This window comes from Molossus molossus, unplaced genomic scaffold (assembly GCF_014108415.1).
Source record: "Molossus molossus isolate mMolMol1 unplaced genomic scaffold, mMolMol1.p scaffold_m16_p_7, whole genome shotgun sequence".
Taxonomy (NCBI): Eukaryota; Metazoa; Chordata; class Mammalia; order Chiroptera; family Molossidae; genus Molossus; species Molossus molossus.
Window position 1 is genome coordinate 5,005,110 of NW_023425401.1, and position 13,611 is coordinate 5,018,720.

General features: G+C 47.2%; 1 protein-coding gene across 12 annotated transcripts in view; it reads left to right on the forward strand.

The window, feature by feature from the left end:
* Nucleotides 1-13,611, forward strand: part of IMMP2L (inner mitochondrial membrane peptidase subunit 2) — a 690,201-nt gene that overhangs the window by 475,320 nt on the left and 201,270 nt on the right. For 11 of the 12 annotated variants that reach the window (XM_036246416.1, XM_036246419.1, XM_036246418.1 and 8 more), the window contains one exon: nt 1,560-1,625. In XM_036246416.1, coding sequence (XP_036102309.1) covers nt 1,560-1,625 — 66 coding nt within the window. Of the gene's footprint in view, nt 1-1,559; nt 1,626-1,775; nt 1,798-13,611 lie in introns of those variants that run through there. The other variant, XM_036246424.1, reaches the window with a different exon arrangement.

The following is a 13,611-nucleotide window of genomic DNA, read 5'->3' on the forward strand; positions in this document are numbered from 1 at the left end:
CCTCAAACCTCAACAACCAACTGCATCATGATTTTTTTTGCCGACACGATGGGAAAGCAGTGCTCCATTGTTCTAATACAGATTCCTTGCTGATCACCGAGGTCGAATGTCACCTTCCGGTCATGCAAACAGAGACCGGGGAGGGGACTTTTCTAAAAGTAGCTTACACCGGGCACGAGCCCCACCATCTTGGACGTGCCCTCGCTCTTGCTGTGCAGAATGACATTAAATTCATAGAAATACAATGTTGAGTGAAGTCAGACACTCTGATTAAACTTCCTTTTAAAATCAAAAAATAATGTAGTGAAAAATTGTGAGACTAATTGTCACAAGAAGATGCCAGTGGTTTAGACGACTTCATTTCTCTCTGCAAGATAGAACGTAAAATATTCATCTTGTTGACACTTCCTGCTTCCTTTGATGAAGTATTACCATGTATTTCATCTCTTCCATGTCTGTGCATTACCTTTTCTTTAAAAAAAAGTAATTCAGTTCCAATGACACTCGAACTGAAAATATTCTTGTCGATCCCTGCTTTTCAAATATATGTTAAATGCTCATTTACATGAAACAGGTCTGTTCGATCCAGGGACTAAATGTTATTGACAGGAAATGGGACCTATTAGGTTGAGTTGCCCGTTGCTGGGTAATACATGGCCCCACCCACTTCTCATAGCTTCAAACAAACGCTTGTTATCTCACAACTTCTCTTAGGATCAGAAAGCCGACGCAGCAGACATGGGGGTCTGGCTCGGGGACTCCCGTGAGGTTGTGAGGAACCTGTTGGCCAGAGCTGCACCCCGAGGATCTGAATGGGGCTGAGGGATGTACTTCCCAGTGTCCTCAGGGGCTGGTCGGCCGACCTCTGTTCCCCTCTGCTACGCCCAGAGTGAGAGGTCCCAGAAATACAGTGAAGGGTCGGGGAGGAAGGAGGCAGGGAGAGGGGGGCGGGGAGTCATGTAGAGTAAAGGCTGTTACTTCTAGTGGTTATTTACCCTAAGCTACTGGCCGCAGCTTGAGATAACCGATGCCTGTGGGAAGGACGTCAGCCTCCCCGTGCACTGAACTGTCTGTCAGTAGCCCTGTTTCAGCACCCGCACGGACGTCATCTTGAAATGACTCAGCCTAAATAGACTTGAAAAGAATTTCCTAATCATTTATGTTTCTCAAAAAATACCTCCCATTCGCAGTGTTTTCTTGAGGTTTTCTCTCAAATCCCTCTGTTAATGTGAAATGCAGTGAAGAAATTTAAGTCTGGAAATGCCTGATTATTTTTTATGCATGAATCCTCTTTCCTTCAAGGACTTGGCTTTAATAATAAAATGCTTTATCCCTCTCTTTTAAAAAGTGTGTGAAGTTTCAGTATGAGATCTTCCCCTCCAGGGAATTCCTGGGATGGTAATTCCAGCTCACTGGGGGCCTAAGTACGATCCATGTCGTGGATTCATGAGTCACGATACTGTAACACCTTTAATATCGCCAGTTTTATTGTAGCATTGCTTGTTGTTTTCTTAAAACAACAGCGACGTAACTGATTATCTAACCTTATTTTATTCTAGGTCCCCGAAAAACCCAGGACAGAAGATCATCAAGAGAGTGATTGCCCTTGAAGGAGATATTATAAAGTAAGTACTTAACACTGTTGCTTTGGAGTTAAAATCGTAAACATCTGCATTGTTGTTGAGTGTGAAGTCACACGATAAGGGACGTACATTTCAAAGAGGACCAGAGCTTTGGCGACGTTCCAAGTGAGGTGGCACCTTCGATCATTTCAGGGTGTAAGACCTACGCAGACCAACTGGCCATATGATTATCCTTGAACTGGGAGGCACAGGAGAAATAAACAGCAATTGAACTGAAATTAACCACGTCTTCTAAAATGACCATTTAATCATTGTTTTTCAGACACTAAAATCATCGTGATTGTTTTAGATTATGATGTAAAGGTTTATTTTAGAAACATTTAAGAACATTTTATTATCTTAGAAGCAAATACAGAAACTCAGGGAGGGCTTTTATTACACTAGAGATAGGAGGAAATGGGGGAAATGTGGACATCTGTGGACATGCTATGGGACTCTTGTGTCCTTGGTAGAAAAATGTTTTCGTTTCTATTGGGAAGATACCTAGGGATGCTGGGTGTGATGGTTAAGTATATGTTTAATTTGTTTGTTTGTTTGTTTGTTTGTTTTGTGTGTGTTTTTTTTGTACAGATAGAGTGGGAGGGAGAGAGAGGAAGGGAGAGAGAGAGAGAAACATCGACGTGAAGGGACACATCAAGTGGCTGCCACCCGCACGACCAACCAGGGCCGGGGACAAACTGCAACCGAAGTACGTGCCCTTAGCGGGAACTGAACCCAGGTCTCTTGGGACCGCAGGCCGACGCTCTAACCGCTGAGCCAAACCGGCCAGGGCTGTTTAATTTTTTTAAGGAACTATTGAGCTGTTTTCCAAAGCAGCTGCATCCCTACGTCCCCCAGCTGTGTGCCAGGCTCCCCATGTCTCCCATCCTTGCCCGTGCTCGGCACTATGAATATTCCTCATCAGAGCCACGCCAGTGGGTGAGGAGTAGGACTCACTGTGGTTTCGACCTGCACGTCGCTGAAGGCTAGTGCTATTGAACATCATAGTTGTTTGCTTTTTCTCATTAATTTTTTGTGCCTGCTACATGTAGAAACACTGTGTTAGAAAAGGATAAAAGACTGCAGAGTCCCAAAGTGCAGCCGGTCCATGTGAATGACCCACAACTGAAATTTCTAAGGCATCAGTCATTTTCACTGGGTTCCTGTATTTCTGCTGCACGGATTGTGTCAGCCAGTCAGAAATGAAGCCCAGCGTCCTGCCGCCCCTCACGGGGTGAAATACATCTTATGGACATTTGGAATCTGGGCTTCCGTGTAGTTAGTAGCCTTAATGAAGAGAGTGCATCATGCCCGCTGGTGTGGCTCAGTGGGTGGAGCGTCCTCCCATGACTGAGAGGTCCCGGTTGATTCCCGGTCAGGGCACACGCCCGGGTTGCAGGCTCCATCCCCAGTAGGGGCCTGCAGGAGGCAGCCGATCAATATCTCTCTCACATCGATGTTTCTCTCTCTCTCTCCCTTCCTCTCTTTCTCTAAAACAATACCAATTAAAACATTAAAAGAAAAAAGAGAGAATACATCATTGTTTTAGTGCCCAGTGAACAGGGTAACTGTGTATCACCTAAACAAGGACATATTTTGAGAGTAAAAAAGGATGATGTTAATAATCAACAGTAACTGGACTGCCAAGTCAAACAGTTACAAATGGTCACCCTACCGGGGAAATGTAATCTACTTTATACGTCACTTCACATAATTTGATTTTGTTTAGACTGTGACCCCCTGGCTCAGGAGGATTCCGAGAAGTGGTCACAGAGACCAGAGTCACTTCCTGGCCCGGGAGGAATAGGTCAGGCGGGGGCAGCACTGTGGAGAAGCCCATCCCGCGCGCAGCACGGCCGTCGGGAGGGACTTCCTCTGAGGAGGACTGGTGTTGCCCAGCAGGTGCGGCGGAGCATCATGAGGCTTCGCTCACTGCCAACTATTGGAATGACGGTTCGTCAGGTCTAGAGACTCCATTGTACAATGTCAAAACACCCTAATTCATTCAAAATAACTTTCTGGTATTAGCAAAAATAAAACAAAACCGAAAAACAACCCATTGAATCACTAGAAATTAAACATTTCAAAGCTTGTTGATTTTAAATGTGCTCTTGGAGATTCAGAAATCAGTATTAGCCTGTCACAGATGTTTGCATCGCATTCTGTCCCAGCAAATGATGAAGCTCTCTAGGAAGAAAACCAGAAGCAAAAGGAGTTTTTCCCAGTGTAACTGAAAACGGCGCTTGTTTAATAAGTTCACGTCTAGGGTTGGCGCAGTCGCTTTGAATGTAGAAGCCTGACGTGTGTCCAGGGCCCCGGACATGGTTGGTGCATAGAAAGCTTTGGGCCATGAAGCTGATGGGAGCGGGTAGCTGGTAGAAGCTTGGAAGGAGGTTTTCAGAAATCTCGAGCCCGGTTTAATTTGAACTCTGCATTTTTCCAAAGCAAATCGGCACATTCCTGTTCGGTACTTAAGGTCCGGCTAGGGCTGTCATTTAGTCAATAAGGGCTGGAGAGGTGAAATTAAGTGTCTCAGGGTCTGTCGACAGTTCAGTTACCGCTCACTAAGAAGCGTTTGTGAAATTCGTTTCCCTTCGATGTCAACCAGAGAGATTATTACTGTTGTCGGGACAGTTTCTCCTTCTTCCTACCGAAGAATAATTATTTTTTTTTTACTAAATAACTAGAGATTGGTAGGGAACCCATGTTTTTGGAAATACTTCTTTCTTTCATGTAGTTGTAGGCGATTACTTGTCGCACTCTTGCTGTAGCAGCGAATTGCTAAGAGAAACCGCCTTAGCAGTAGGTGTTTCTTATTAAACATCAGAGACACAGTCACCCTAAATCTTTCTGTAGACGTCTTAAACTTGATTTTCTAAAGTCCAAATTATTTCTGTAATAAGTTGAGCAATGTAAGGAGCTTCCCATGTGGCGCGTGTACTTCAGGTGTCTGACATCCACTGGATGTCCCGAGGCCGTTCCGACGGAACTGCCTTTCCCATCATGGTGCTGCCGGGGGAGGGGGGGGGTGCTCTCCCTTCCCCCACCAGGGTCTCTCTGGTTTCATTTCCTACCTCAGCCTACCTGTCTAACGAATAGGATTCTTCTCCAGATGCGTAGACCTTACATATTTACTCGCCCACGCACACTCCTTCATTTACTCATTGGGTAAGGTGCGGAGGTCAGGAGCCCCAGCCATGACTTCAGACTGCCTTGACTCAGACCCCAGCCTGGCCATGTCACGTGTTAACTTTACCAGATGACCGAATTGTCTAAACTTAATTTTCCTCACTTGTCAAATGGAAATCATAACAGCACACACTCCATAGAGTTTTCTTGAAATCACATGGAATCATAGGTGTAATTTGGTTAGCATAGTGCCTAGAATATACGTATGTTTTCAGCAAATATCATCCTTCGTCGTCAGCATGAGTCAATCATTATGTATTTGAATATTTACTATGCGCCGGACCAGTGTGCTGGGTCCTGGGGTTCTAAACATTAAAGCCATAGATTGTTCTTGTCTTCTGAAGCTCACAGTCTGGTGGAGAAACAGCAATGTGACAAAGAAATATAATGACAAAGAAAGACTTCCACCTGGGGGTGCACCAGTGATCCCTGGAGCTCAGGAAGAGGGGCATCTGGTCAACCTGAGGAAGCGGGCTGTGTAGGAGACAACTTCTGGGTGCAAGTTAGATACGAGCAAGCAGTCTGTTGCCTCTCCCTCAACCAGAAAAGTATGGCTTAGTGTGGAAAATTCTAGCAACCCCGGAGCATAGGAAGTAAAAAGGGAAGATCCCCAGAGATTCATCTGGTGAGTATCCTAATTTATGTGTCATAGTGGGAGATTGAAAGGATTAGAAAAAATTTATCTAGTGGCAGTTTTTTTTCTTTGAAGATCCCATAAAGAAAAAGTATGTATATACTTGAGATATATCGATAAGGATTTATGTTTCCCAATGTGTGTTTTATGCAGGTATTATTACTAACTCGTATACTTGGTAGGTGTTGGAAAATATGGCAATTCCAGAATTGCGTGTTTAGCACCTAAGTAACGAGTGATAGTCTTAGGAGGAGCATACACTGAGATACCGTGGACATCACAGGGGCAGCCGTGATACCTAGACAAAGCCATTCCAAGGACATGAAGGCCAGAACATGACTGTGAAGAGCAGAGCAGTGTCCTCGGGATTGAGTATTTGTATATGAAACTCACTGCATCTGAAATGAAGTATTAGAACTGTCATGTCATCTCTAGGCAGTCCATGGACTGAAATAACGGGGGTGTCGCAGCTGGGAAGCCCATTGGCTTAGCTTAATTAGGAAAAACGCTCCTCACTGGGGAGCCGAGCAGGGTGCTGAGACCCAGCTGCTGCGTCCAGGTCTCCCCGCTCCTCTCTGCCAGGCGGACTTCCGTCTGCAACGTGGACGCCTGTGGCCGAGCCCCTCCTCTGTCTTCTGGGCTGGCTTTGGGGCTGTCCTCTAGTTCTGCCTGAGCCACAGTGCAGGCCCATTACACGCAAAGCTCTCTGGAACCTGCTCCCAGCAGGAACGCGCCACCCGGGGAGCCGGAGCCGGCTGGCGCGTCAGCCTATTGTGCTGCGACCTTAATTACATTTCTTAGTAGCATAACTGTCTGAAGCCGTGAACTCCAAGTACAAATATAGAGAAATGCAAACTTTTGACGCTGCTTTGAACTAAATATTGATTTTCATTTTTTTTTTCCTCTGCTCACAGTAATGTAAGTCTGTCAAACATTTTGAAAAGACATCCAAGTATAATTATTGCAGTCGGAAGCCGAAGATGTTGCCTTAACATACCGTTTTAACTAAGCTTAAGAAGCATGCTCTAAAGATTTAAGACTATTTCTGTCTGAATAATGACTTAATAAGTAAGGAACAGATAGCTCTTCTATTTTTGTGCAATTTCAGTTGACCTTGTTTAAAGTTAAAATTGACCCTGTTTCTCCTTTACAATGTTTGCAGGAAGCATTTCAGGCAGGGAGCCGAAGTGTGTAAAGTATTGACTTAATTAGTTGTGGGCGCTCTTGCGTTGTTATAATTTGTTTCATAGGAAGATGTTTTTGGATGTCTAAGGAAGGTGGTGTCATGGAGTGTCACTGGAGTGTCACATCGTAGTGTCACTACGATGATAAGGGTTGGCCTCAGTGCTGGTCTTCACATGCTTGTGACCTTGGGAAAGTCATTGAGCGCTCTGAGTGTCCTCTTTTTAAAATTTCTCTCTTTGCAGGATTATTTTGTAGACAAAATTAGGAGAAAAAAAAAAACCAACCTGCAATATATGTACCGATCCTTTGCAAAATTGAGCCCACCATCCAAGTTTAATGCAGTACTAATTTTCTATGGAAATTAATAGCTATAACTTGCTTACCACAGAGCTAAGCAAAAGCTTAGCAGAATGACTTGCCCACTTCAGGTTCTCCATTTTTTTGTTGTTGTTGTTGTTCATGTTGAAATAGTTCGGTTATACTGCTAGGTTAAGACATAGGTCCGTATTTTATGAACCCTGAAGTGGGAAGAAAAACACTTTAAAATTTTTCACGCAAGAGTTCTGCCAGGCTCCTGCGTTTCGGGTCCTGACCTGCTGCGTCCCACGCTGTTACCTGTTGGGAGATTTCCCAGCTCGATTCTTTCCGACGTTCGTTCCTCATTCGGTCTGCGGCAGGGGTCAGCGAGTTTATCTGTGACAGGCTGATACTAAACAGCTTTGACGGTGCAGATCCTACTCTCTGCGAAAAGTATTCAGGTCTGACATACTAGAGCATGGAAGCAACTGTTCGGTGAGTGTTCCCATAAAACTTTATTTTAAAAACACAGGTCGGTGTTTGGACTGGATTTGGCCCATAGTCCAGAGTTTGCCAACCCTTGTCCTGTTTTATCTACTTTTTTTCCCTTAACTTGGCAATCAGTAGAAAATACAAAACGCATTTCTCATCCTGGCCAGCAGTATAGATGGAGGAGGAGAACTACCCTAAATGCCGTGGCTTCTTGGTTATAAATTGGTTGGATCTACTTTTATTCCCTTAACTTGGCAATCAGTAGAAAATACAAAACGCATTTCTCATCCTGGCCAGCAGTGTAGATGGAGGAGGAGAACTACCCTAAATGCGTGGCTTCTTGGTTATAAATTGGTTGGAACAGAGTGCAGTGGGAGAGGCAATACTGAGCTCTTCCCTGAGTGAGATCTCGGCTGAGTCGCTGGAAGCCACATGGGTGCGTCTGGACAGGGAAGATCCTTGGCTTGAGCTGGACGGGGAGAGCCGCTATACGCCGCAGGCCGTGCCCAAGGGGGCCCCCGCGAGGCCCGGAAAGGGTAGAATAAACCTCGGTGCGCAAATAGTTTCTCCTTAATACAAAGGCATAACCCTGCACTTGGGGAAACGCAGAATACCGCCCATGCTATCTATAGCTCCTATTATAAAGCAGACATCAGAACGCCACGTACCCCTTGGCTGTAACTTTTTAGCTCAGTCTGGCTGTACTGGACCAAACTGATGGTACAGAGCAGAAGAAGCCAATATCCTATAGGGGATCTATTTTATTTTATTTTTTTAAGTAATTTAGTTCCTCGATTCACTCATTTCGTTCTGGAAAATATTCAAATGTAATCTAACTTAGGATGACGGATACCTATGTACACAATATCATCTTAGGCACAAGCAACTCATTATTTCCATATTTAAAATGTCGATTTTGACACTAACGTCTGTGTTTGCAGTTTTGCAAAACTGCACAATGTTTGTTGGCAACATTAATTGTAGATTGTTCATTAAAAGAAGAAAGAAAACAAAGGTGCCATCCAAGGTTTTTTGTTTTCTTGTTTATTCCTGTAAAGTGATCCTGCGGAGGTCCTGCTAGCAGCACTAATGACATCTTGAAATTAGTCAGCCTTGCAGTTGTGACTCAAATGAGAATTTGAGTGAAAATAATTAATATTTTTCATTAGTAGGGGCTGACAGTTGTTGATATTTTCTCTCAGAAAAAGAGTCAGCTGTGTGATGGGAGTTGTGTATTTGGGGTGTGATGCATCGCAGGTCATTAATGTCGGGCTGGACACCTGGGCAGCAGGGGGATGTTCTCGCTGGTTTATTATACAGATAAATTCTGCTCCCGGACCACGACGAGACACCGCCTGTAGCTTGCAGCCCGGAGCAGGGGGCGGACCCGTGCCCCTCGCCGTGGCCCCTCTGGCTGTCCATGTTTCCCAGGGACATTTCTGGAATTTAATGCTACATACATCAGCAAGCAAATGGCTGTTTAATCTTTCACTACAACACGAAGAGAAGCAGGTAATACAAACTGGAATGGAGTTTAGTAGGAGAGAAAGCCCAGCTGAAAGAGTTTCTGTTGGAGATGAAAGTGTAGTAAGCGGCAAGTTTTACAAAAGCCTGGGAAAGGGTAATAGCAGAGGAAGGGGTTAGAATGCAGCGTGTGTCTAGGGGAGCAAGGGGACCTTTAGTGGATTTCTGAGGCGGTCTCTGGGCGAGTATGTAAATCCAACCTGATTGTAAATCTGATACAACTATCATTAAAATCAAGAAAATGCTTCCTGCATGATGGCTCGAAAGGACTCCTACCTTTATAATGTTCCCGGGCACTAGTCATCTCGCACGACTTTCAAAAAAATAATGCTTTTTTAGAACTTAAAACTTGCAACATCGTTAGCAAGAAAGTGGAGGAAATCAAGGAAGCTGTGATAAGGAAACTTGTAGGACATTTTCACTTTCCACATTTGCTGCAAATATAGGGGAATGTCACTGTAATGAGGATTCACATCATTTCAGCCTTTGCTACTGGGAAAGGTGAAAAGCGTATTTCCGATCGTTTTCACTTATATTATTTTCCTGCTAATCTGAATAATGTTTTATACATTTATTAACCTTTTCTTTCCCTTTCTAAGGGCTGTCTCTTCCAGAATTGTCCATTTTAAAACGGTATCCAATATTTTCTTCTTGGTTTGAATATATTATGTATGTCAACTCTTTGTTAGATTTAGACCAAAGATATTTCTAGCTTATGACCTGCCTTTTAGTTTTATTCTCATAGAGTATTTAAAAAATTAAGTTTTTTTTTTTAATCAATCTAATTTTGATGGCTAAGGGTTCATGAAAGAGAACTTTAGAAATTGAATTATTTTACATAATTTTTTAAAATGTCACTTTATTGATTTTTTTTAGATTTAGAGTAAGGGAGAGGGAGAGAGAGAGAGTTAAACATTGATTGGCTGCCTGCTTCATGGCCCCTACTGGGGATGGAGCCCACAACCCAGGCATGTGCTCTGACTGGGAATCGAACCCGGACCTCTCAGTCCATGGGATGACGCTCAAACAACTGAGACACACCAGCCAGGGCAACATAATTTTTATACATTTATCTATTGTGAGTTAATGTTGCTAGTTGTTAATGCAAATTTATTCATTTTACAAATATGCAGAAACAATAGTTCACTGCAAAACATGTAGCATGCTTTTCTCAGTATTTTGAAGTTATAAAAATGTAGATAGTTTAGTGGAGAAGACCATGCGAATGTCTGTGTACATTCCATAGCACTGTGCGGGGGCTAGCGTTGTGCTAGGACGATGTTTCTCAAAGTGCGATCTCTTGGTCTTCACATCTGTGACCTGGAACTTTTTGGAAATGCGGATTCTTGTTCTCATTCCTGACCCACTGACCCAGAAACCCGGGGCTGAGCCCGGTCTGTGTTTCAGTAGGCCCTCCGGGTGGTTCTGACGCATGCCACAATAGGAGAAAATGCTCTAGTGTAGGTCTCTCACCACGGAGCTTTGACCTTGAAATGAGCGGTGTGTGGTGTAGGCTGTGGTCTAACCTGGTCTAACACGATGCTGCCTTCCCACGGGCGAGGTGCAACATTTTAAGTCACGAATCTCAGTGTCTTCGTCATGTCGGCTGCCACTGCCTAAGCTTAAGCCCAGCGTTGGCGCTGGCTTTGGGGACTTTGGTGGGAAAACATACCCCCTGTTCCTGTGGGTTCGTTAGTGACAGCGTCAGATCCTGGCCACCTCTGCTGCCCCATCCTGTGTTAGGGGTTCTCTCTCTTTGTTGTCCAGCCCTGTGTCCAGGCTCACGCCCTTAGGGAAGTGGAAAGCAGGTGGTCATCAATCTGAGGACCCTTGGACCGAAAGATTTCCAATGTCGCCCGGCTCTTAAGTTCCGTGGTAGTCATGTATTATGTAGGAAAGAGGGAAGCAGTCGGTACATAACTTTTTGGAGAGGGTTTAGCTCCCAGAAGGCTGCTTCTCCACTCCAGGGTGGAGGGGTGGGTCCTCCCACTGGTTCACTCCCTGCAGTTGCTCTTTACCAGACAAGCAGGGAGGACTTCTTGCCACAGTGCCCAGGAAGACGGCTGGTCAGCCCTTCATGATTTCCTCCCTGCCTCCCTGTGTCTGAAGGCTAAGGCGCCCCCTTTCTCACTCCTGGTGAACCATCCCGCACACTCCCCCGGGGATGACTTTCACCGAACGCTAGTCTCACGGTGCCTGTCACCCCCAGGGCACCCCAGTGCCTGTCCCGCCAGCTGAGAGCCGGCGTCTCCTGCAGGGGCGCCTGTTCCCGTGCGGCTGCCTTTGCAGGAAGCGCCTTCCTTTGCTGGCGGCTGCTGTCCTTGCCTGGCTGGCCCCTGCCCACTGGTGGAGGGACTTGCACACGAGGGTGAAGGAGGGAGACGGGCTGCTCGCAGCCTTGTTTACGAAGCAGAAGACTGAGACCTTCTGAATGTCCATCCGTCTGGTTAAGGACATACGGAGCATTCATGAACTATGACACTCCGGGCTAATGATGAGGAAAGGGCAGATGTATGTCCATGTGCGCGCACACACGCACACACATGCACACACGCGCACACACACGCTTGTACAGGAGTGCACCATCAGCTCTCAGATCCTGGCACACACCACCTAGTCCACCCCAGTCATTTTCTCGGACTCCCCTCCCATGCTCTTTGCCATCTGATCCCTGAGGAGGTGCTGATAAATGTGTAACTCGTGCCCCGAGAGAGGGACTAAGGGGGCTGAGGGTCAGGGGTGTGAGGGAGCTTTTCCACTCTATGCCCTTTAACATTGTAGGATTTTACCTTCAGGAAAGAAATCTCTCCTCCCTTCCCCATCTCTTCTCCTTCGCCTCGTCCTCTTTCTCTCCTCCTCCTCCTCCTCTTTCTCTTTCATACACACATACAATGTACGCACACCTGTATTATATGTAAACATATATAATTTATATGCACACAGATATGTGTGTGCAAACCAAAGATTCAGTTTGGGTGTCTCTTTTCGAACCTCCTGTGGTCGGGGTCGGATCCCGGCGGGTCCTTTGTGCTGAGCTTAGTCTGTCCTAACACTGACCTCTGGCAGGAGGCCGTGTTCACCTTCCCTGCTGACACTCACTGTGGGCCGGAGAGTCACAGAATAAACACACGGCCACGTTCTTCTCCACCTGAGCGTGGCAGGCCCGCCGTCATCCCCGCCCGTTGAACGCCGTCCGTGCCCTTGGCCTGGCAGAAATCAGGTGCCCTCCTCTCGGTGTCCCCGGCGCTTCATCGATCCTTCCGGTGTCAGGTGGATATCGGACAAGGTGGGGGTCCTCTTCCCCCCGGGCGCTGCTGGGGGTGGGCTTCTTGTGATATCCGAGGAAAATAATTTCCCGAGACTGGCACAGGAGAACGAGTGATTTTCACGTGTATGCAATCCCATCCCTGGGTTTCCAACGTCCCATTTCCCTTCGCCCAGTCACAGAAGCAGCGTAGCTGGGGTTTCAGTGGAGCTAGAAGCCAAGCCAGAGTCCAGGGTTTCCGTCCCACGTCACAGCCGGGCCCGGCACCCCTCAGACCAGTGCAGCCCACGAGTCCACTGTGCGGGGTGCACATCACCACGGCCGCACGGAGATGCCGGGAAGCCAAGGGCGGGCATGAGCCAGGCGTGCCGAGAGGCCCAAGAGCACCCCACAGCACAAGGGAGCGAGTCTCTTTGTTCAGGGAATTAACTATCCGAATGTCCATGCACGCAGTGGCCATGCCCATTCTGTTCCCAGGTGTGACTGACAGCAGGCCCCTTCCCTAGTGGCCGACTTGACTGGGCGGCTTCTCTGTTGGAGTCCTGGGGAGTGCAAAGCTGGAGCTTCCTATCTAAACGACGTGCCTGTAACATCTGGTCTTCCCCTGGCCCCTTCCTTCCCTTTCATTAATAATTAGCTAATGACGACGGTACCGGTCACGTAGCTGGACAGAGCTGGTGGCACGGCGTCTAGCTCCCCGAAGCCGGCAGCCGCCCCCTCGGGCCGGCGGTCCAGCCCTGGCGCGATCCAGCGTCCCGAGCGCGTGCTCCAGGCATGTCTGCCCGAGGTGATGACTGCAGGAAGCTCCGTGCCAGGTTTACAAGACTTCCTTCCCGGGCACCTCTCCGTGAAACGCTTCTGTTTATTCTGGAAATAGTTCAGCTTAGACCAATTAGTATCAACCCCGACTTCCTATCGTTAAAAATGCAAACGCTCTAATTGGCTGAACCGAGTGTCTCGTGTCGCCGAAGGGTAAGGAAACAGAGCCTCAGCCATCTGCTCCCTTTGCTCTCTCGGCGGAAAAAGGCTGCCGGGCTGTCCCTGCACAGGGAAGGGGCAAGGACGTGCCTGTTCATTGTCAGGAAGGCGACAGCGGCCCCGTCTCAGTCGGCATGGGATAACCCTGCAGTGACGACAAACGACCCCCAGATCCCAAAGGCTCATTGTGCTCCTCGCCGTGGCGTATGTTTGTAGGGCTGCACGCGCCTCCGCTCCGTGTCTTCCCCCCGGGGAGCAGGCCGGCGGCATGAGCCCCCATGGGGAGAGGGCGAGCAGGTGGAACAGGGCGTCCGAGGCTCCGCTTTGGAAGAAGCGCGTATCTCTCCACTCACGTGCCGTTGGCCAAGACAAGGCCTGTGGCCAAGACGGAGAGCACCAGGGTGGGTACGCACAAGCCTGCCTGG